This window comes from Hyperolius riggenbachi, chromosome 6 (assembly GCF_040937935.1).
Source record: "Hyperolius riggenbachi isolate aHypRig1 chromosome 6, aHypRig1.pri, whole genome shotgun sequence".
In the NCBI taxonomy this organism is placed as follows: domain Eukaryota; kingdom Metazoa; phylum Chordata; class Amphibia; order Anura; family Hyperoliidae; genus Hyperolius; species Hyperolius riggenbachi.
This window is the reverse complement of record NC_090651.1, coordinates 80,243,627-80,266,592: the sequence shown is the minus strand read 5'-3', so window position 1 is coordinate 80,266,592 and position 22,966 is coordinate 80,243,627. Positions and strand designations below refer to the sequence as shown.

The window sequence follows — 22,966 nt, the reverse complement described above, 5'->3', positions numbered from 1 at the left end:
CGTATCACTAGGGGCAGTGTGAGACAATAATTAAGGACTTCTGCTTTCAGCTTCTATATTTTCTGCTAGTAGAGAGAGATCAAAGCATTCCAAGAATCTATTGAAGCTGCTAATGGGTTAAACTCAAAACCTAGTGGGCAATGTTACCTCTTGTCTCTGGTAGGCCAGATTAATTAAACTATACTTAGGGTAGGAACCTTTATTACAGCACTTGTTGGACATGCATGCACAGAAGACCACAACTGGCGTGGCTGAGCCAGTTACCAGGGCTGATCGCAGCTGAACGGCAGACTACAGTAGGGAGGTGAGGGACTCAGGTGTGCTTATGGGGCTGGAGGAAGCCCCGCTTAAGTATCAAATCTTTCTTCTTCTCCAGCTCTGGTACACTTTAAAGAGAATCTGTACTCTAATATTCTTACAATAAAAAGCATACCATTCTATTCATTATTTTCTCCTGTGCCCCTCTGTGCTGTTTCTGCCACTCTCTGCTGCAATTCTGGCTTGTAATTAACAGTTTTAGGCAGTGTTTACAAACAAACTAACCAGCTTCTAATAGGCTCAGCTAAGCATAGTGTATGAGTCATTCACAGTATGTAGGGGGCCTGCAGAGGGTGTGTATCGCTTCTACCAATCACAAGCAGCCCTGCACATTCCACACAATCAATCCTTAGCCCGACAAACAGGACAGAGGAAAGATACATTGATTTATTACAGAGACAGTGCAGTTAGGAAAGACTGCAGTAAGCCAGAGCAGATTAGAACAGGCATAGGAACTTATAGGATAGAAGAACTAAGGCTGAAAAATTTGTTACAGAGTCTCTTTAACCTAGCCTCAAGGAAAGAATGAATTTATTGTGCATTTTACTCTGCAAAAAAAAACAAAAAAAAAACATATGGTATATGTTATATGTATGCATACACATGTACAGTACACCATTTTACATTCCACCTTTTTTTGCAATATTGGTTATTTTGCATAATGTATGGTATGAATATTTATGAGAGGCACCTTAAACACTATAATTATGTTCTATTGTTTATGAATTATTTATTACTATACTAATTGTATGCATTTCTATAGAATACTAAACTTTGAAAAGCTGCTTTTAGATTAAACAACATTTAGATATTTTATTTACTATCCCTTGTTGTTCGAAAAAAATAAATGAGATAATGCCGTGGTGAAAATATAAATTTATTGGCGTTCTGTGCTGCATAATGTTTTGATAAGTTACACGCACAATTCTGTTTGCTGTATAAAATTTGAATATAACTTTTTTTAAACAAATTGATATGTTTGTAATTTCAGCTGTTTTTAGGCATAGTATTAACCTTAAGAGGATTTCCAGTGAAAATGATGTTAAAAAAAAAAAAGTGCTTAATTTTTACAATAATTATGTGTAAATGATTTAGTCAGTGTTTGTCCATTGTAAAAGCTTTCCTTTCCCTGATTTACATTCTGACATTTATCATGTGGTGACATTTTTACTGCTGGCAGGTGATGTCACTGGAAGTAGCTGCTGCTTGTTTTTTTGGCAGCTGGAAACAGCCATTTCCCACAATGCAACAAAGTTTACAGACAGGAAACTGCCAGGACCATGGTCCTCACAGTTTCCTGTGGGAGGGGTTTCACCACAATATCAGCCCTACAGAGCCCCCTGATGATCGGTTTGTGAAAAGGAACAGATTTCTTATGTAAAAGGGGGTATCAGCTACTGATTGAGATGAAGTTCAATTTTTGATTGCGGTTTCTCTTTAAAGCGGTATTGTCACCATAAAAATCAAATTTCAACAGTGATAAAGATGCTAATCCTGCATTCAAAACTTGCAAAACTTTTTCTGCTGTTATGGTTTGTAGTTCTCACATACTTTAGGAGCACTGGTCCTAGTGCCAAACAGTGCCAAGGAGTTGAATGCTGGGAGTTCTTTTTATCTGTAATACATTCCTCCTCTTCCATTCATTTCCATGCCTACATGCTTATCAGAAACACCCTCTGATTACTTGCGTTTACAAGCAAGGCTGATGTGACTCAGTGATTGGATGTGTAAATTAAAAAAAAAAAAGACAGTGCAGTTGTTAGTATACACCTCGGTGGGAGTGTCTGAAGACTCTGGAAGGAGGGCAGCTAATGAATACACAATGAGCAAGAGAAGGGAGGGGGGAAAACAAGAGTCAGGGAGGATATGATGTCAGCATTAGGTTGGCAAGATGGCCACTGCCTACAATAGGATTTTCTGCTTTTCCTTTATAAAATTCACAGGAATCATTACGTGAATACATCTGTTATGTAAGTAGAAGTAGTATTTATCTACTTATATATGTGTGTTTTTTTCCCTAGGTTAGCATGGGTGTCGCTTGTTCTTTAAAGGGACTCCGAGCTCTACTTAAAAAGTAAAATAGTACTCACCGAGGGCTTTCTTTAGTCCAGCGCTGGTCGGGAGGTCCCACGACGGCGTCCTGGCTCCTCTCCTAGGCCCCGCTCCGGAATGGCTGGACGGCGGCAGCCCGGGCGACACTCGGCTGAGTGTCGGGCTCCTTCTTCCGCGAATGACGCGGCTGACGTCACACGCCGGCCGCCTCACGTCATCACAGCGGCCGGCGTGGCAGTACAGCGCATGCACGATTAAAGCGTCATACGCGGAAGAAGGAGCCCGACACTCAGCCGAGTGTCGCCCGGGCTGCAGCCGTCCAGCCATTCCGGAGCGGGGCCTAGGAGAGGAGCCAGGACGCCGTCGTGGGACCTCCGGACCAGCGCTGGACTAAAGAAAGCCCCCGGTGAGTACTATTTTACTTTTTTTTTTATTCAATAATTTTTTATTGGTTTCAAGTAATGAATAAACAGTAATACAGTAGAACATAAGGTGCGTCTTCACAATGGCAATAGAAGTCAAGACGACCTTAGAATTACAACTTGGTTACATACAGATGTATAGCAACATATCAAAAAACATCAAGTAGAATGAGATAGGATAACAGCTCTTTTAGACCTATAAACTGCTTAGATATTATAAAGCAACCTTAAATCACCAACTTAAGTAGGAAAGGTCTATATATAAAGATAAGTATTAGAAAACGGAATTCGCGAGGACAACATCTACCCATTAACTGGACCAACTATTTTACTTTTTAAGTAGAGCTCGGAGTCCCTTTAAAAGGACCACGATCGCGAAAAAAGTAGGCAGTTAAAATATGACAGAACCGATAAGTTTTGGGCCAGTCCATAACTTCATAAGGGATTCTCAGGGTTTTCTTTGTTTTCAACAGTTTTTCCTGAACAGCTGTTGCAAAGGGCCCGTTTCCACTAGGAGCGGTGCGATGCGGCTACATAGCTGTATCGCACCATAGGTGTCCTGAAGCACATGCACAGCAATGGAAGAGTTTCCACTGCGTGCATGTTGTGCGGAGTGGTGCATGCTGCAGATTCTCGCACGGCTGCATCCGCCCACAGCCGCGTCCCATCTCCTCCAATACACTTCCGCATTGGGAGATGCAGAAGTGATGCGGGCGGCGGCGGAAGTGATGCGGCTAGCTAGCCGCATTCGCATCACTTTGTAGTGGAAACCGGCCCGAAGTCTATGACAAAATAATGCGCAAGTGATTAGGGAGGCTGGCATCTTACTATTTTGGCATTTAAACTGCTGTTCAGGAAATGTTAAAAACAAAGCAAACTCTGAGAATCCCCCATGAGGAGATGGACTGGCCCAAAACCTGTCGGTTCTTTCAGATATTAACTGCCTACTTTTTTTGCAGTCCTTCGAGGAACCATGACATTCCCATGAAAAGCCTTGCCCAACAAATGTATAACAAAGGTTTTCAACTATTCTGTTGTGTTACAAAATACCACCAAATACACAGCGCTTGAGATTCACAAAAATATAGATATATTGATATCTATGAAAGAATGTCTTATATCAATATGATTAAATATTAATATCAATATGATTTATATAGTCCAGTCCAGGAAAGCTAAGGGCAAATAGCAAGAATGTCTGTAGCCAGGTGCGCTTCTGTTTCGAGAATGAGTTATTTCTCCCATTGTACATATCCATCATCAAATAAGTGCTTCCTTGACAATTTAAGACAGTCATCAACACCTCCACCAGCTATGCCCTGTGAGAGCCACACTCACCAACAGCTGTGGGCCAGGATTACAGTGGCCTTTATACATCTTTGGGGCATTAACAGGCAACCTCACCTCAGGACACTCCTCTCCACTTGTATAGCAGCACTTCTTCCTTATTGATTACCAACGCATTATTCCATATAATATACCTCAATGATAATAAAACGCCTTCATTGCGCAGCTTGTTTAAACTTTAAAAAGCTTTATTAAAACATTGCACTTACGTTTCCAAGGATTGGGTAAGGCTTGCAGAGTTTCTAACAGGCTCCCCGAAACCAGTAGGGAGGAGCCATATGCGGAAGTCGGATAGCGTGGAGGAAAGGGGAGCGTAGCGGCGGTGGGGGCGAGCTCTGAACCCTGGGTTACCATGTTAACGGCGGTCTCCCCAGGAGGCCGCATGGGGAGGAGCCGTTAGAAACTCTGCAAGCCTTATCCAAACCTTGGAAATGTGAGTGTAATGGGTCGCCTGTTAATGCCCCAAAGATCCTGCAATCCTGGCCCACCGCTGTTGGCGAGTGTAGATCTCACAGGGTGAAGCTGGTGGAGGTGTTGATTGTCTTAAATGGCCAAGGAACCCCTGATCTGATGATGGATATGTATTCTGTTGTATGCATGCAATTTCTTTTTTCTTTTTTTGGATGTACACCCAACAGATTTAGGTTGTGATCACGGTGATTGGCTCACAATGGTCACAGGGTCAGGAGCCAATGAAATTGGCTGTCATTAGACAGTTGACAGGTTAGAGTCGACGATCATGGCAGGAACATGTGGCTCGAACAAGTAAACTTTACATCCTAACAGAGACTGGTGTGCACAAACAGGAGGTAGATTTCACCTCACGCGGTACTAAAGGGGTTAAGGTGATAATTCTGAAGTGGGCCTCTGTAAACAACACTCTGAATATTTTTTTCTATGAGATTTTAATGGAAGGTGACCCAGGAATTTCTGATTTTATACACCACACAAGTTATTTCTTTAGAGTTCTACAGAGATGCTGGTTTTAGCATTTTATAAAGCATCTTAAAGAGAACCCGAGGTGGCATTTCATTACGTTCGTGGGGCACAGAGGCTGGTTGGGCACACTAACACCAGCCTCTGTTGCCCCATCGTGTGCCTTAAAGACCCCCCCTGCTCGCCGCTATACCCCCGCAGTGCTGGCGACACGCAGCATGTCGCCAGCACAATATTTAACTAAGCGCTGTCTGTCAGCGCCGCTCCCCTGCCTCCTCTGCATTGTCGCTACCCGCCCGCGTCCCTTCCCTCCAGCTGATAGGAGGGAAGGGAAGCGGGCGGGTAGCGGCGATGCGGAGGAGGCGGGGGAGCGGCGCTGATAGACAGTGCTAGGGTAAACATTGTGCTGGCGACGCGCTGCGTGTCGCCAGCACTGCGGGGCTATAGCGGCGAGCAGGGGGGTCTTTGAGGCACACGATGGGGCAACAGAGGCTGGTGTTAGTGTGCCCAACCAGCCTCTGTGCCCCACTAACGTAATGAAATGCCACCTCGGGTTCTCTTTAAGATTTATGATTAAGTATGGATATTTATGTATGTTTTACATAACTTAAGACAAACATATTTTAATTTATGGTATGAATATTTATGAGATCTTTAGGAGAGTTTTTAAATACTGTAAGAACACCATAATGATGTGCCATTTATGAAGTAGGTATGCTTTTATGAATTTGTTTTGATGAATGCAACTATCCTTAAGGTGGCCACTAACGATCCAATTTCTAGCAAAAACAAAACAAAACAAAAAAACACAATTGTTCGAGCGATCAGATAATTCTGATCGGAAGTGAAATCATTCATTACACCAGGGCTTTTCAACCTTTTCACCAATTGTACCACTTCTACCGCCTGAAAATTTTCAAGTACCACCAGTGTGCCTGCGCAGTAGAGCGGACCTGCTCCGGCTCAGCTGCTTCTGCCAGAGCAGAGAGCTGTTATTGCGCATGCGCAAATGCCTACAGACCCTGACAAGAAGATCTTTGGGGGTCCCATCACTGGATCCCCTCTACTGAGGTGAAAGGTGGAAGCCTCTTTAGGATCAAGAGGCTTCCCCCTCTCGAGGTATGTACCCCCAGGGGCACTTTTTTTCTTACAGGTAAACTTTAAGAAAAAGGGGACACATGGGAGGAGAAAAGCCCGAGGCATTGGTAGGGAAAAGGCTTAAAATTAGATTGCTGGCCTACAGATTGCCATTATTGGAAATCTGTAGGTAGATTGGCAATATAGGTAGCCTTTCCAGTTCCTCCCCCCCATCCCGCTTCAATATAGGTAACCTCCCCCATCACCAGTGAGCTGGGCAGTGACTCACCACAAACTTTGGCTTCCCCTCACTCGCTCCTCACTGTGCTGCCCTGGGGAATAGTGCAGACCTCAAATCAGCGGTAACACGGTAGTACAGAAGAGACAGCCAGGGGAACAGTGCAGTGACGGTGCATATACTTCAAATGCAAGAAGTGAGCAGTGATTTCACTTCCAGTATTTGAAGTATATTTGCATTCAATATGCACCACTCGCCTGGCTGATCTGAGGTCTGAAGTATTCAGGGCAGCACAGTAAGGAGCAAGCGAGGGGGAGCCTAGCTTTGTGGAGGCAGGACAGGAACAGGACAAGAGCAGGCGGGCAATTAAGTGGCAGACAAACCTGTCGCATACCCCCTGGCCAACAGCAAAGTACCACAGGTTGAAAAGCCCTGGCTTAAACGACAGAGTGTGGTTTTAATAACTGCATCAGAATGATACAATGTTATAAAAAAAAATAAAAAATAAAAACTATATTACAGAAAATTGGAGACTCTTATTTGCTACTAATGTTCTATTCCTTATTCATACTACACATATAATTTATTATATCAAGTTTTGTTTTTTTAAATTGTTTAGCCACCTACTTGTTTAATAGCAATCTCATGACAGAGAAGGTTGAATCCCCTTATCCCCCACTTATTACTTTTTTTCAGCCTAAAACTCACCTTATTAATGTAATGAGAGTCGTCTGTTATTATGGGGAACATCCTGCTTAATCATGTTATTTAGAGGAGAGGAAGGGGGGCCTTTGGCCCAATTAGGCTGCTTATCAATCTAATTTGTCATTTGAGAGAGTCTGCCTATCATTATTATAGTAGATACTGTTCAAATATATCAATACAATTAATAAAAATCCATAACTGCAATGGAAAGACATAATGAAAACGGCTCAGGAGTTTTTAATGATCTGAACAATGATAAATAGTATTATCAATAGGTGGGAGAGTTACAGTAAGTTACCATACCTCCCAACTTTTTGAGATGAGAAAGAGGGACACTTAAGCCACGCCCCTGGCACACCCCTAATCACGACCCTGTCACGCATACCATACAGATTTTATAAGAAAAATATGTTGTTTTATCATTTAAACCACACTGGTCCTTTCTATCCTGGTGCATTTTCCTTCATATCAACATTTATATAAGAGCTATATCAATTTAAAAGATGAGAATAAAGTTTAAAGGCAATTAAACACATTTTTTTCAGTAGGGAAATACATATTTAGATAGAAAGAGGGACAAAGTCCTGAAAGAGGGACAGATAGGGAGGAAAGAGGGACAGATGAAGTGTGGTTTGAATAAGGAAAATACATTGTTTACAGATGAATGCTTCATGGTATGTATGACCAGCAGTGTGTGTCTAAAAGGTGTCCTTATGTCTCATCTAAAAAAAATAGGGAAACATACTCTGGGGATGAAACAAATGGGAGATGAATAAGGAAGAGGGGATGGAATGCACAGAATGGGGGCATGTAATGGTGGCCTATTAAAAGATGGCATGAAATAGTAGAGCCTACAACCAGTTTTGCTCTCTCTCTCTCTCTCTCTCTATATATATATATACACCGTATATTCTAGTGTATAAGACGACTGGGCGTATAAGACGACCCCTCAACTTTTCCAGTTAAAATATAGAGTCTGGGATATACTCGCCGTATAAGACTACCCCTCTTCCAATGCACACCAAATAAACATTTATCAGAGAGGTATGGAAAAACAGATCACGCTGTGCCCATAAAACAAGCCTCTTTCACCCGTCTGTCCCACCCTTGTATCCTATTTACCTCCTTCTCTGCCTCTCAGATCGCGCACAAGTGTACCTGCGCCGCTTCACTACAGTCCTCAGCAGTGAGATCTGAGAGGCGGTAACAGGATAGGGTGTATCACTCGGCAACAATGACACCCGGCATATAAGTAGAGTGACCAGACGTCCCGGATTGGCCGTGACGCGTCCCGGATTCGGGGTCCGCTCTCCCAGGCAGCATGAGGTCCCGGGAAACGTCCCGCTTTTAGCAGCGGGACGTCCCGGCCTCTGGTCACTTTATTGCATGAACTGGCCGCGGCGTCTATAGACGCCGTGCCAGTTCATTGCCCGCAACCCCGCTCCAGCCTTCTTACTATCTTCTGGTGTTCTGACACCGGCAGGCGAGCAGGGCTATGGCAAGATGGCTGCCGAAGCCCTGTACTGGAGACTATTCGTGTCTCCAGTACAGGGCTTCGGGCGCCATCTTGCCGTAGCCCTGCTCTGCCTGTCAGCGCGGGATACTTCAGGAGGATCGTCCGGGGGAGATGCGTGCCAGAGGAGTCTTCTGCCAGGTGAGTAAATGCTTTTTTTCCAGGTGAACTTTGCCCGCAGTGAGTTTATTTTCTGGTGACATGTGTGCCCGCAGTGAGTTTATTTTCTGGTGACATGTGTGCCCGCAGTGCGTTTATTTTCTGGTGACATGTGTGCCCGCAGTGCGTTTATTTTCTGGTGACGTGTGCCCGCAGTGCGTTTATTTTCTGGTGACATGTGTGCCCGCAGTGCGTTTATTTTCTGGTGAAATGTGCCCGCAGTGCATTTATTTTCTGGTGAAGTGTGCCCGCAGTGCGTTTATTTTCTGGTGAAATGTTTGCCCGCAGTGCATTTATTTTCTGGTGAAGTGTGCCCGCAGTGCGTTTATTTTCTGGTGACATGTTTGCCCGCAGTGCGTTTATTTTCTGGTGACATGTTTGCCCACAATGCGTTTATTTTCTGGTGACATGTTTGCCCGCAGTGCGTTTATTTTCTGGTGACATGTGTGCCTGCAGTGCGTTTATTTTCTGGTGACATGTTTGCCCGCAGTGCGTTTATTTTCTGGTGACATGTTTGCCCGCAGTGCGTTTATTTTCTGGTGACATGTTTGCCCGCAGTGCGTTTATTTTCTGGTGAAATGTTTGCCTGCAGTGCGTTTATTTTCTGGTGAAATGTTTGCCTGCAGTGCGTTTATTTTCTGGTGAAATGTTTGCCCGCAGTGCGTTTATTTTTTGGTGAAATGTTTGCCCGCAGTGCGTTTATTTTGTGCTGACATGTTTGCCCGCAGTGCGTTTATTTTGTGCTGACATGTTTGCCCGCAGTGCGTTTATTTTGTGCTGACATGTTGCCCGCAGAGCGTTTAATTGTGCTGACATGTTTGCCCGCAGTGCGTTTATTATGTGGTGACAGGTTTGCCAGCAGTGCGTTTATTTTGTGCTGACATGTTTGCCCGCAGTGCGTTTATTTTGTACTGACGTTGCCCACAGCGCGTTTATTTTGTGCTGACATGTTGCCCGCATTGCATTTATTTTGTACTGACGTTGGCCACAGTGCGTTTATTTTGTGCTGACATGTTTGCCCGCAGTGCGTTTATTTTGTGTCCACAATGCGTTTATTTTGTGCTGACATGTTGCCCACAATGCGTTTATTTTGTGCTGACATGTTGCCCATTGCATTTATTTTGTGCTGACATTTTGCCCACATTGCGTTTATTTTCTGGTGTCTGGGGTAACTGTTGCTGAATTTATTATTTAATGGTCATAGTTGGCTATGCTTGCTGCTTGGGGTTACGGTATACTATTAAATAGCATCACACAGTTTCTGCACACCCATGATGCGAAACCTCGTCTGACCACATTATGGCGTAAACACTGCTTTCTTATGCCTCACTGTTACATCATTAAGTTAGCTCCGCCCAAACAATGTCATGGCCACACCCACACAAAACTGTGGTCACTCTAATATAAGATGACCCCAAACTTTTCAGAAGATTATCAAGGGTTAAAAAGTAGTCTTATAGTAGAGTGACCAGACGTTCCGGATTGCCCGGGACGCGTCCCGGATTGCCTGGGACGTGTCCCGGATTCGGGGTCTGCTGTCCCAGGCTGCATGAGGTCCCGGGAAACATCTCGCTTTCAGCAGCGGGACGTCCCGGCCTCGGGACTCTGGCCACTCTATCCTTATGAACTGGCAGCGGCGTCTATAGACGGCGTGCCAGTTCATTGCCCGCAGCCCCGCTCCGGCCTCCTGCTTCTTCCGGTGTCTGTTCCGACACCGGCAGGCGAGCAGGGCTATGGCAAAATGGCTGCCGAAGCCCTGTACTGGAGACTATTTGTGTCTCCAGTACAGGGCTTCGGGCGCCATCTTGCCGTAGCCCTGTCAGTGCGGGAGACGAGCAGGAGGAAGGTGGTCCTGGGAGCAGCGCGCCAGAGGCCGGAGACTTCTGCCAGGTGAGTAAATGCTTTCTTTTCCAGGTGAAATTTTTGCCCGCATTGCTTTTCTTTTCTGGTGAAATGTTTGCCTGCAATGGGCTCTATTCTCAAAGACTTCCCGCATGCGGTAAAGTGCAAGCGGGAAGTTACCGACCAAAACACCGCCACATTGAAATTCTCAAAATGTTCCGCATATTTTTTCCGCATGCGGTAAAAGTGCGGGATTCATGCGGAAAAATTTCCGCAAAAGTCAGTATTTTCCGCAATAAAAGATCAATTCTCAAAAATGTTCAGGCGCATCATTTCGTCGTTAATTACCGATTTTTTATCACCTACAAGTAATAGGTGATATATTCCGCATCCCATTGACTTTAATGAAGTCTGGAGGCTTAGGGCTGGAACCCACAAGAGCGTTTTTTTTGAGCATTTTGGCAGCGCTGCGATATGCTAGCGTTTTGCCAAAACGCTCAGCTGATGTTAATGGATGGGGCAACTTCCACAGGAGCGTTTGCGTTTCCCAGAAACGCAAACGCAGGACATGCAGCATTTTGGGAGCGTTAGCGCTTCAATGTAAAGTATTGAAACGCTAGCAGAAACGCTCAGCAAAACTTAAACTGAGCGGTTTTGCTAGCGTTTTGCGGTTCAGCACACTGTAACAAAATTAAAAATAATTCACAGGACCAATCAGGATAAAAACGCAAAACGCAAAACGCTACACAACCGCTGAGCAAAAAAATACAATGTTGCAAAACGTGACCGCAAACGCGCATGAATCCGCTTGCAAACCGCTCAGACAAAACTCTAGCGGTAGCGTTTTGCGTTTGCTGTTTTCAGTGGGTTCCAGGCCTTAAGGGCTGTGCTTGCTGGACTTTAACTTTTTTTTTTTAAACACTTTTTCATGCGACCTTTTTACCGCATGATTCCCGCATGAATAATGGCTGTTTCCGCCTCTTTTTCCCCGCATGCGGAAAACATGCGGAAAATATTACTGAATGTGGAAAAAATGCGGAGTTTAATGAGTTTTTTGGGTTCATTGAGAACATGGTTGTTGTTCAATAATAAAATTATTCCTCAAAAATACAACTTGCCTAATAATTCTGCACTCCCTGTAAATGGTGTTTTAGCAGCACGCTACAGCAGTGAACAGGTAAAAAAAAAAAAAAAAAAAACAATGCAAAGTAGAAGACCATCACCAGAATCATGAAATGGCATGTTTAGAAAATTTTAGGTTGTCATGAGAAATTAGGTTTTTCAAGTACATTGCATGATATGTGTCTATAGGTTGATTATTGTCTAAACTCACTAGTTGGTGGGCACTGGGCAGGCATACATGAAATAAAGGCATCTAGAAAACAGGGCACACGGTATTGCAGATAGTAGAATATCGCTAAAATAAGTGATATTCTACTGCTGGATTTCATAGTAAACTATCAGTAATACTGATATTTTACTATAGCTAACCTAACCCTACTCTCACACAAAAGCTTCCCCTGTTGGTCCCTAACTGTAAAACTCCCCTGGTGATGCCTAACCCTAAGACCCCCCCTGGTGGTGCCTAACCCTGAGATCCCCCCATGGTGCCTATCCCCGGTGGTGCCTAACCTTATCCCCTCTCCTACCCCTCTGCAGCACTATTGCTGCTAAGATGCTAATTTTGGGCACTGGGAGGTGGCCAATGAGTGGCAATCATTTACATTTTCCGCAGGCGTTCGATAGCATCACTGGCACCCACTATGCGAGCACCCGCAATTTGCATTTCAACAAACCCCGGCACCCGTGACTCTATCGTGCACCTGCGGATGTGGAAATTTTCAATGATTACCTCTCCGTGCCCAAAACTAGCATCTTAGTGACAAAGTAAAAGCCACGATTTGCATCAAAAATTGTAAATTTCGGAACCGGCTGGCGCCTGATAGCGGCTGCCGCCCTGAGCCCAAATTGCTGCTTTTATCACAGGCGCCAATGCAGCACCCTTTCTTCCATAAGGGTTCTTGCGTCCTTTTTTCCTGTTTCGACTGGGCAGTATACCCAGTGCCACATGCCTATCCTGTTGGCTGTAGCTGGGTTGGTATATTTATCCAGTGTTCTCCCCAGAATTCTTTTCCAGCCGGGTGGCAAGAAATAGTAGCCGTGTGGCATGAAAAAATAGCCGGGTGGGGCGAGATGAGAGAATGCAGACCCGGTGCTTCTGTGTGCAACTCTGCTTACAGAATAGGAGGAGGTGAGCCGATGACAGCCGGGTGCTCACCAAAACTAGCCGGGTGGAGCACCCGGCTAAAAGAGCCTGGGGAGAACACTGATTTATCTGCATATTTACAACCTACCACCTCCCATTTTAGAGTGGGGACCACTTTTGTGATGTATGATTTTTGTAGTGTGGCTCCATAAATTCCCTGGACTGCCTTTGCAACTGGCCTTGGCTAGTAGTGTGCAACTGCCACAAAAAGGATCCAGTGGTCACATGGCAGCTATTTTACCTGTTAAATATTGGAATTCATGCCAATTTTAACCATTCTGTGACCGCCTAACGCCAATTGGCGGCTGCTGAGTGGCTGCCCCAGGACCTTGCGTCAAATCCTTGGGGTGAAAATTAGCAGGGAGTGCGTGAGCATGCACGATCGTTCCCTGACGTTTTACAGAGTGGAGTTCCGTGATCAGCCTGCCAGCCTGCGATCATGGCTGGCAGGCAGTTAGCCAAAACAAAAAAAAACCTTATTTACATGTACAGTGCTGCGATCTACTGCAGCACTGTATGGGCGACAGCTCTGTCACTGAGCTGTCCCCTCGAGTGGCAGGGAAACAGATCCCTCTCATAGGGAGATGCCTATGAGAGGCAATCTCTGTGATTTGATCTTGGGGGAGGCAAAAAAAACATTTTATTTTAAAAAAAGGACACTAATATTAATAAAAAAAAAATACAAATCGCAAATTAAAAATCGCAGCAGCAATCAGATGCCATCATGCCACCAACAGAAAGCTTTGTTGGTGGCAAGAAAAGGAGCCATGAGTAATTTGTGTGCTAAGTTGTGTGGCCAGGCAGCATACTGTAAGCACTGAGGGCTATTTTTGAAGGGCTTTTACAAGAGCTTTCTGAGCGATTTCCGCTTAGATAAGCACTTTTATAAGCACTTTTGTGCAGTGATGATTTTTTTCACGTCAAGTCAGGAAGTGAACTCTTTAACCCGGAAATGAATAAATACAATGTATTTATTCATGAGAGTGCTGGGGAAATCGCAATTCAAAGCTCTTTCAAGCTCTTCGTAATTTCGCCATAAACTTTCTATTGAATCGCAAACGCTCAGAAAATGGTGCAGGAGCCGCGTTCATGATTGGATAGAAAGCTCATCGCTTCTATGAGAACACTAACATGAGCGACCATTGCACTAGTGCTTTTAAGGTGATTTTTAAAATCCCCAGTGCTAAAAAAAGGAGTGCAGTGGCTCTTAGTGTGAACAAACCCATAAAGCTGCAGTGTGCTGAATTGTAAGAAATGGCCCGGCCACTAGGGGGGTGTAAGCCTGCGGTCCTCAAGCAGCTAAGCTCTAACAAGAATGGGGCGTGAGAGGATAAGATGAATGTTTAGGGGAATTCATACATTGCGTAAATGTAAACACATTGCGTACAGCATACTGCATTTGTGAATTGTAATTATGCCTGTAAGGACACACAAACGCATGACTTTACATTTAATGCATAAAAATATTCGCATCTATTCACCAGTGTACTGCGCATGCGCAGCTATTAGTTTACTATTCAATGGCAAAAATGCGTTCGTATGCAACAAAAACTTGTGTCCATCAGCCAGTATACTGCTATAATATATACAGTATACAGTATACAGTATAATAAATATTCAATACAAATAATCGCTTCGTATGCGTAAAAACTTTCACGTCCACGTCACGCAAAGAAAATTATGCAACATTCGTAAATTTCACCTACTTCTAGAGACTTTACGCAAACTAAATTGAATGTAAATTCCTCTTACATGCGTAATTACAGTTAGATTATGTTTACATATAAATTTTTTTACACGTAATCTGCAAATTTCACATTACGATTACAAAGCTTAAAGAGACACTTAAGCCAGAAAAAAAAATGAGTTTTACTCACCTGGGGATTCTACCAGCCCCCTGCAACATTCCTGTGCCCTCGCAGCCACTCACTAATCCTCTGGTCCCCCGCTGCCAGCTAGTTTTGTTTTTGCCGACAGGCCCGTCAGGACTGGTCACGCGTAGCTTTTTCTGCATTCCCGACTGTAATTAGCGCAATGCGTACAAAAATACGCGTTGCCGCATTACGCACGCATAGATATGCAGCAACGCGTATTTTTGTACGCGTTGCGGCCCGCAATAGCGCTAATTACAGTCGGGAATGCGGAAAAACCTACGTGTGGCCAGTCCTGACGGGCCTGTCGGCAAAAACGACACTAGCTGGCAACGGGGGACCAGAGGTTTAGTGAGTGACTGCGAGGGCACAGGACTGCTGCGGGGGGCTGGTAGAAGCCCCAGGTGAGTAAATCTCTTTTTTTTTCTGGCTTAAGGTTCACTTTAATTGTGAATTACGATGCGTAAATACACATAGGTGTAATTTCTGACCACCACTAGTTGTAACAAGAGTTTATACCTACTGAATTACTAAAAAAAAAAAAAAAAGATGACAGTGACGTAGCTAAGAAACTATATGGGCCCCAGTGCAAGTTTTACATTGGGCCCACCCAAGCATTTTATACATAATAATTTATACAGCACAGTGTTAGAGGTTCAAGAAGGGGATGGGGAACAGTTTGTTAAAGTGGACTTGAACTCTTGCAAAGGACACAAGGATAACATAACAGAAATGCACCCTGTATGTATTTAAAGAGTTTAGCCAGTTTAATTCCCCCTCATTTGTGTCTAATCACAAGTTGTTATTTGATCCTCCCCCTGTGTCACATGACTGCCTATGGCAGTTAAGCAGATAAGCCCATTTGAAAGTACAGGCTGTAAACAATATGTCTGCTTCCATGAATCAGGAAGTAGAAACTGTGCTGATTTATTTTAGGATTTGTATCAGCTGTAACAAAGAAATGTTTTTGTTTAAAGGTTATTATGCTATTGTGTATCTTTTAGAGCAGAGAGGAGTTCTGAGTTCAGGTCCACTTTAATGAAAGCATCTACTAATTAATTAATTACTACTATTTGAAGCATCTATAGAAGTGAATATTACCAGCACAGGACCAATAGAGAGCTAATACTGAGGCCCGGTATGGTCACAACCTCTGCATCCTCTATTGCTACTCTACTGAAAACTGATATAGGCTAGATGCACAGATAACATAACGTGAAAGGTCGCGTTTTATATCACATTCGGGGGGTTTTGTGTGCGTTTTTGCTGAGTTTTTACTGCATTTTTGGTGCGTTTGAATAAGCGTTTTTTTAATGCAGATGCGTTTTTCAAGCGTTTTGCGTGCGTTTCAATGCGTTTGCGTTTTGCATATACAAAACACATATGCGTTTTGTATGCATTTTTCATGCTTTTTCCAATTGCGTTTTAAGCAAATAACTAGGAAGACAACAGGAAGCGGAAATACATCACAAAACAATAATACAAAAAAACATATAAAAACGCATGAAAAATGCATTCCATTGCGTTTCCATTGACTTTCATTATGTGCATTTTTGATGCGTTTTATAATATTATGCAACAAAACATGCATTTTTAAAAAGGCGTTGTTAGAAAATGCAAATGCATTTTTTTATATGCGTTTTTTCCTGCTGCCCATAGACTTCCATTAGCAGCAAAACATAGCATTTTCCGCTAAGTGTGCACCTGCCATAAATCAAGATAACAGCTAATGTTTTCCAATATACATTAATTACAATTATATCCAAAATTATAATATAGTTATTAACAAAAGTGGATAAAAAGATGTTCATAATTTGTAAACAGTAGTGAAAACGTAAGGAATTAGTAGTATTTGGACATATGAGCCATCTCCCAACTGACTAGGCTTAAAAAAAATGCCTGCATGAGATCATCCTCATGGCTCCCAACTGACCAGGATTCAAAATATGCCTGCATGAGACCACTGGCATGAGCGTAACTGCCGGAGATGGCATGAGCTCAACTGCCGGAGATGGCAGTTGGAAGTCATTAGTCAGTTAAATGCCATTGGAAACTGCAGCAATTTGCGAGTCTCCAGCTGAATTTATATTTTAGAAGAAAAAAAAGGCTTTTGGAAGAAGAAAAACCTGACAAGAGGACTGAATAGGACATCATGATGACTGGACCAGGCCCAAGCCAAGGGCAGGGACCACCGAGGAGGAGGGGGAAGAAGAGGAGCAGAAGAGGGCCGGCTGTCAGCAGCCAGGCCACAACAGGGAAGCAGAGGGCGAAGAAAAGAAGACGGAGGGGTCCAAAGCCCTGGCTGCCAGACCTGCGGCTGACCATGGAGGACAAGATGGATCTCCAAGGCACAGGGATGCTCCGCTGCGCAGTGTTAGAGGCAGCTGTGAAACTCTTGAGACAACAGTTCCAGGATGCGACTGGTCTTCCTTGCATCAGAGCAGTGTGCTTTCCGGTCAGACCCAGAACAGTGCCCACTGTTCAGTTCCACGTGGATTGCCAACATCAGCATGGATTTGTCACCGCATGTGAAGGTACAAAGGTGGTGGTTGCAGACAGCTACAAGGCCATGGCTTTTGGAAGTATGGCCATCAGGCAGATAAAAGACAGCTACAAAAACTACATGAAGGACCCAACAAAAAACATGGAGTATCTGGCGGTGGACCAACAATCAAGCACCAACAAAGACTGCGTCATCCATTGCATTGCAAACGCCTACGAGCTGCTGGCAGCAGACGGGAACCCGGAGTGTGTGTACAACAAGCAACTTATGAGACCGCATCTGCTGCAGTGCTTCACCAACAGGAAGATAACTGAATTTCCCAAGGATTACAAACCAGCAGGACAACCTTCAGTGAAACCTTTTAAATGGAAGCCCTGAAGCTAGAGTGGATTCTCCATTGCATTGCTTGCCTCTCATCACCTGCAACACCAGCATCTCTGCAATGATACAGTCACCGGTCACGTAAGTACTAGCTGACTATTCTCCTAACATGTTAATCTTTACTAACCCAGGAATTAGATGCCATGCTAGCAAATGAAAGCCACTAGCTGCTTATTAATGAACTGGCTGCTTAATAATTAACTGGCAGGTGGGCTTCATTTGCTAATGACCACATTTTTAATAAATTTTTTTTGGGGGGGGGGTTCAAATTTTTTTGCTAGCTATACCATCAAATTTATAAATGAAAATAGTTTATAATGGCATCATCCTGGGTTAGTGATGATTTACATGTAAGAAGGATTGTCCACCCGACCCAAGCCATACTTTCTGCTTCCATGCTGCAAACATCTATCCGCTCCACTCCAACATCCTAATCGCCTCTGTCTCCACACTGAAGCATCCAGCTCAGCTTAAACACCCCTCTACAAGCAGCCTAATAAACAGGCTGGGTAAGTATCTAAAAACAAAGCTAGGTGAGTATCTATAAGAGTCTGGGTAAGTATCTATAAAACAGTCTGGGTAAGTATCTATAAAACAGTCTGGGTAAGTATCTAAAAAAAAAAAAAAAAAAACTAGGTGAGTATCTATAAAACAGTCTGGGTAGGTATCTATAAAACAGTCTGGGTAAGTATCTAAAAAAAACAAAGAAACTAGGTGAGTATCTATAAAACAGTCTGGGTAAGTATCTATAAAATAGTCTGGGTAAGTATCTAAAAAAACAAAAAAACTAGGTGAGTATCTATAAAACAGTCTGGGTAAGTATCTAAAAAAAACAAAAAAAACTAGGTGAGTATCTATAAAACAGTCTGGGTAAGTATCTAAAAAAAACAAAAAAACTAGGTGAGTATCTATAAAACAGTCTGGGTAAGTATCTAAAAAAAAACAAAAAAACTAGGTGAGTATCTATAAAACAGTCTGGGTAAGTATCTATAAAACAGTCTGGGTAAGTATCTAAAAAAAACAAAAAAACTAGGTGAGTATCTATAAAACAGTCTGGGTAAGTATCTATAAAACAGTCTGGGTAAGTATCTAAAAAAAACAAAAAAACTAGGTGAGTATCTATAAAACAGTCTGGGTAAGTATCTATAAAATAGTCTGGGTAAGTATCTAAAAAAAACAAAAAAACTAGGTGAGTATCTATAAAACAGTCTGGGTAAGTATCTAAAAAAAACAAAAAAAACTAGGTGAGTATCTATAAAACAGTCTGGGTAAGTATCTAAAAAAAAACAAAAAAACTAGGTGAGTATCTATAAAACAGTCTGGGTAAGTATCTAAAAAAAACAAAAAAACTAGGTGAGTATCTATAAAACAGTCTGGGTAAGTATCTAAAAAAAACAAAAAAACTAGGTGAGTATCTATAAAACAGTCTGGGTAAGTATCTAAAAAAAACAAAAAAACTAGGTGAGTATCTATAAAACAGTCTGGGTAAGTATCTAAAAAAAAAAAAAAAAACTAGTTGAGTATCTATAAAACAGTCTGGGTAAGTATTTATAAAACAGTCTGGGTAAGTATCTAAAAAAAACAAAAAAAAACTAGGTGAGTATCTATAAAACAGTCTGGGTAAGTATCTAAAAAAACAAAGCTAGGTGAGTATCTATAAAATAGTCTGGGTAAGTATCTAAAAAAAACAAAGCTAGGTGAGTATCTATAAAACAGTTTGGGTAAGTATCTAAAAAAAAAACACAACTAGGTGAGTATCTAATAAACATGCTAGGTGAGTATTATCCTTCACTCAGGCTAGGTTCACAGTGGTCAGTTGCATAATGCATGTGTTATAATGTGTTATGATTACTGTGAACTGCAATGGAGACTGGCCATAGACTTTAATACAAAGCTTGCATGCATAGAGCTGGAATAAAGTGATCTGTTACAACGCAGTACTGTGAACAGCCCCACAGAATTGTATGGGCAGTGAGCTGACATGCAGAATTATTTAGCAATTATTCTGCAACGCAACTGACCAATGTGAACAGGGCCTTAGGGCAATAACCTTCTTCTTTATTTCTACTTTTTTGTTGTTGTAGCCCCCCCCCCCCCCCCCGAAAAAAGAAAATCAAAAAAAAATTCCTCTTCTCTCCCTGACCCTGAACATTCTTTTGTTTGTTTTTTTAAATAATGTGTATTAGGTTTGTACTGACAGACTGACCAAATGACAAATCAGGGTTCACAATGAAGCTGGGCATACACTATTAGATATTTTTGGAGATCAGATAAACAATCGATATCCCCCTAATATTGATCCTTTATCTGAGTACCACCCTGCACAAACTGGCGGGTGACCCCTGCGCCCCCTGGGTAATCAAGAAAAGAAATAACTTTCTTAACTAATGTCTGATTGATATATTGATAAAAAAAATTATGTGAGAATTACCTAATTTTTAATAGATTTTTGTTTTAATCAATTGTTCCATACAAAACAAATGTCTAAATTATTACAAATGTCTAATGATGATTGCCCACCTTCACACAGCCAGGCATACAGACTAACACCGACTGAATGACATACCCTGACTGAAGTAGAGTGACGCACACAGACACACACTCACTAACTGCAGTGATAGGGCAGAGCATACAGGTTAGGAGATAAAAGGTTAGACAGACTCCCCGGGACTGTAGTGATAGGGTAGGTCATACTGGTTAGATGTAGGGATAGACAGACTCACAGTGACTGTAGTGATAGGGTAGGGCATACTAATTAGGAGGAGATGAAGGGTTAGACAGACTGACAGTGACTGCAGTGATAGGGTAGGGGGCATACAGGTAACGAGATGTAGGGTTAGACAGACTCACAGTGACTGTAGTGATAGGGTAGGGCATGCAGGTTAGGAGATGTAGGGTTAGACAGACTGACAGTGACTGTAGTGATAGGGTAGGGCATACTGGTTAGGAGATGAAGGGTTAGACAGACTGACAGTGACTGCAGTGATAGGGTAGGGGGCATACAGGTTAGGAGATGTAGGGTTAGACAGACTCACAGTGACTGTAGTGATAGGGTAGGGCATACAGGTTAGGAGATGAAGGGTTAGACAGACTGACAGTGACTGTAGTGATAGGGTAGGGCATACAGGTTGGGAGATGTAGTGTTAGATAACAGTATTTGTATGTTCTCGTCTGAAGCATGGTTACCTTTGTTTAGTGTCTGTGAAGTCCCATTCTGCAGATATTCCCATTTTCTGCTAGCATGCAGGGGGAAGTGGGAATGCCTGAGAAATGGGACATCAAACAAAGTAAACATGCTATTTTCCTATGAATCATAATTAGCTATTTACATTTGTCTCTGTGAAGTCCCTTTCTTTAGTAATCTGATCTTCACAGAGGAAGAGGGAATATTTCAGAAATGGAACATCACAGAGACACAGTAAAGGCACACAGCTAATCATGCCCCAGAATAGAATATACAAATACTTTTTACTAAAAAAAAAAAAAAAAAAAAAAAAAAAACACACGAGGTAAAAGATGACTAGCATCTATTAGAGTAGGGTAGCGTAGTGTAGTGTAGGACCTGTCCGAGAGGAGTCTACCTTGGCGTTGGTGGGCAGGCTTACAATCTTTTGGCCAAAGATGTTCATGTTATCTGCAGGGAATAAGGTGCCCATACACTTATCAATGTTACCCGGCAGATTCGATCATTATGATTAAATCTGCTAGAGATTGATGCCACAATATGGCTGTCCGATCATAATTTGAAACGTTTTCCAGATGAAATCAATCCATGCTATCGATTTCTGCAGACAGAAAGAGACCCGTCCATCTAAAATGTGTTCCCCTGGGGCTGTATCCCGTTTGTGCAGGTTCTGAAGGGAGGCATTTTAGTGCACACAAGTGGCTTCTTGCCAGCAATACCCTTCACGGACACTGCAGGCCTAATTTAGCCTATAAAAGGGTGACAACATGAAAGGAAAAAAAATTATCCCCCCCCCCCCCAGGGCCCGCTCAGGGACTTTTGGGGGGCAGCAGGGGTCGCAGCATAAGAGGAGAGTGTGGCAGATCGGTGGGGAGGGGGGAAATTCCCCCCCCCCCTACCTCACCTCGGGCTCTCCTCTCAGTGCTCCCCCTCCTGCAATCATTGGTGGTGTTCGTGGCAGCAGCGGCGGTGGCGGCAGGATGAATACATTACCTCCTTCTCGCCGGAGCTCTTCCGTTCTCTAAGTGCAACTTCCTGTTTACACAGGAAGTTGAATGAAGCACTTACAGAACGGAAGAGCTCCGGCGAGAAGGAGGTAATGTATTCATCCTGCCGATACCGCCGCTGCTGCCACGAACACCACCAATGATTGCAGGAGGGGGAGCGCTGAGAGGAGAGCCCGAGGTGAGGGGGGTCACATCCCCTATTGTTACACCAGTGAATAACAGGGCCACCTCTATTTATACAGTATCATTTTTTGGCCAATTGATTAACTAAAAGACTCCTAAGCTGTGTTTTATGCAAATTTTCGCATTCCGATGTTCCCATGCACACCAAGGAAGTTAATGTAAATGATATTATATATAATCAACTAAAATTCGCTTTTACATTTTCACATTTGGAATTATATACGATGTGCATGTCCATTGTGTAGAAGAAGCAAGCATGTAGGCAGTTTTTTCTACAGAAAATTGGAATGCGAAAATTCACACAACGCATGTCCAATGTGATGCCACTGACTTGCATTAGGTATGCGGCAAATGCAAATTCGCAAAAACGCAATTTGCACAGAAATTGTGTCAGGTGTGAAAGATGCCTAATAATTGTACTTTTTTTCTTTACAACAGGTTTTAAAGCAAGAGCAAGTGCTTTCTTCCTTTTTATTTTCCTGTCAGGGCTGGGAGTCACAACTGGCGGCCAATTAGAGGCCAACATTCATTTGCTTTTTCTTCTTGGTATCAAAAAATTACCCTTTTTTTCAAATAGTTGGAAGGAAAGAAATTTCAAACAGGAAAACCAGAGCATATGATCAGTGATGCTGAGTGCATCAGAGGCCAGTAATTGTCCATTATTCAGTCTGTTATCATGCGGGCCATGAGAGAGAGGAAACGCAGTGCCTGGTAGTCATGCATAGCATGTCAGTCAGATACACTCCGCATCCGGAAGCAGGAGATTTGGGCGCATGAGACAAGTGGACAAAAAGGGCGCCCCATTCACTCCCATTATAAATATCGTTTAATGAGCGCCGAACAGGAAAAAAAAGGCGCCAGAGATTATTAACGTTTTACAAACGGTGCCCGGAGATTTTTAAGGTTTTATAACTGTGCTTGTGATGATTTAACTTTACAAAATGAGCCCGTGACGAATAACG

The 22,966-nt window shown here is 43.0% G+C and overlaps 2 protein-coding genes across 5 annotated transcripts in view; one reads left to right on the top strand and one right to left on the bottom strand.

Annotated features, from left to right (window-relative positions):
• Nucleotides 1-22,966, bottom strand: part of LOC137520957 (vitamin D3 hydroxylase-associated protein-like) — a 117,022-nt gene that overhangs the window by 48,975 nt on the left and 45,081 nt on the right. The gene's annotated exons all lie outside the window — the stretch shown is intronic.
• Nucleotides 16,821-21,184, top strand: LOC137520956 (uncharacterized). Of its 4 annotated transcripts, none has more exons than XM_068239588.1 (2): nucleotides 16,821-18,163; nucleotides 19,381-21,184. In XM_068239588.1, the coding sequence occupies exon 1, from the start codon at nucleotides 16,899-16,901 to the stop codon at nucleotides 17,625-17,627; it is 729 nt and encodes a 242-aa protein (XP_068095689.1). In that variant the 5' UTR covers nucleotides 16,821-16,898; the 3' UTR covers nucleotides 17,628-18,163; nucleotides 19,381-21,184. The 4 variants fall into 4 exon arrangements, with proteins under 4 accessions (XP_068095689.1, XP_068095686.1, XP_068095688.1 ...); XM_068239585.1 differs by lacking the exon at nucleotides 19,381-21,184 and adding an exon at nucleotides 18,267-19,186; XM_068239587.1 differs by lacking the exon at nucleotides 19,381-21,184 and adding an exon at nucleotides 18,586-19,186 and having other exon boundaries at nucleotides 16,821-18,530.

What these genes read in the sequence shown, in the direction of transcription:
- LOC137520956 (XM_068239588.1), top strand. Translation starts at nt 16,899, where the DNA reads ATGATGACTGGACCAGGCCCAAGCCAAGGGCAGGGACCACCGAGGAGG.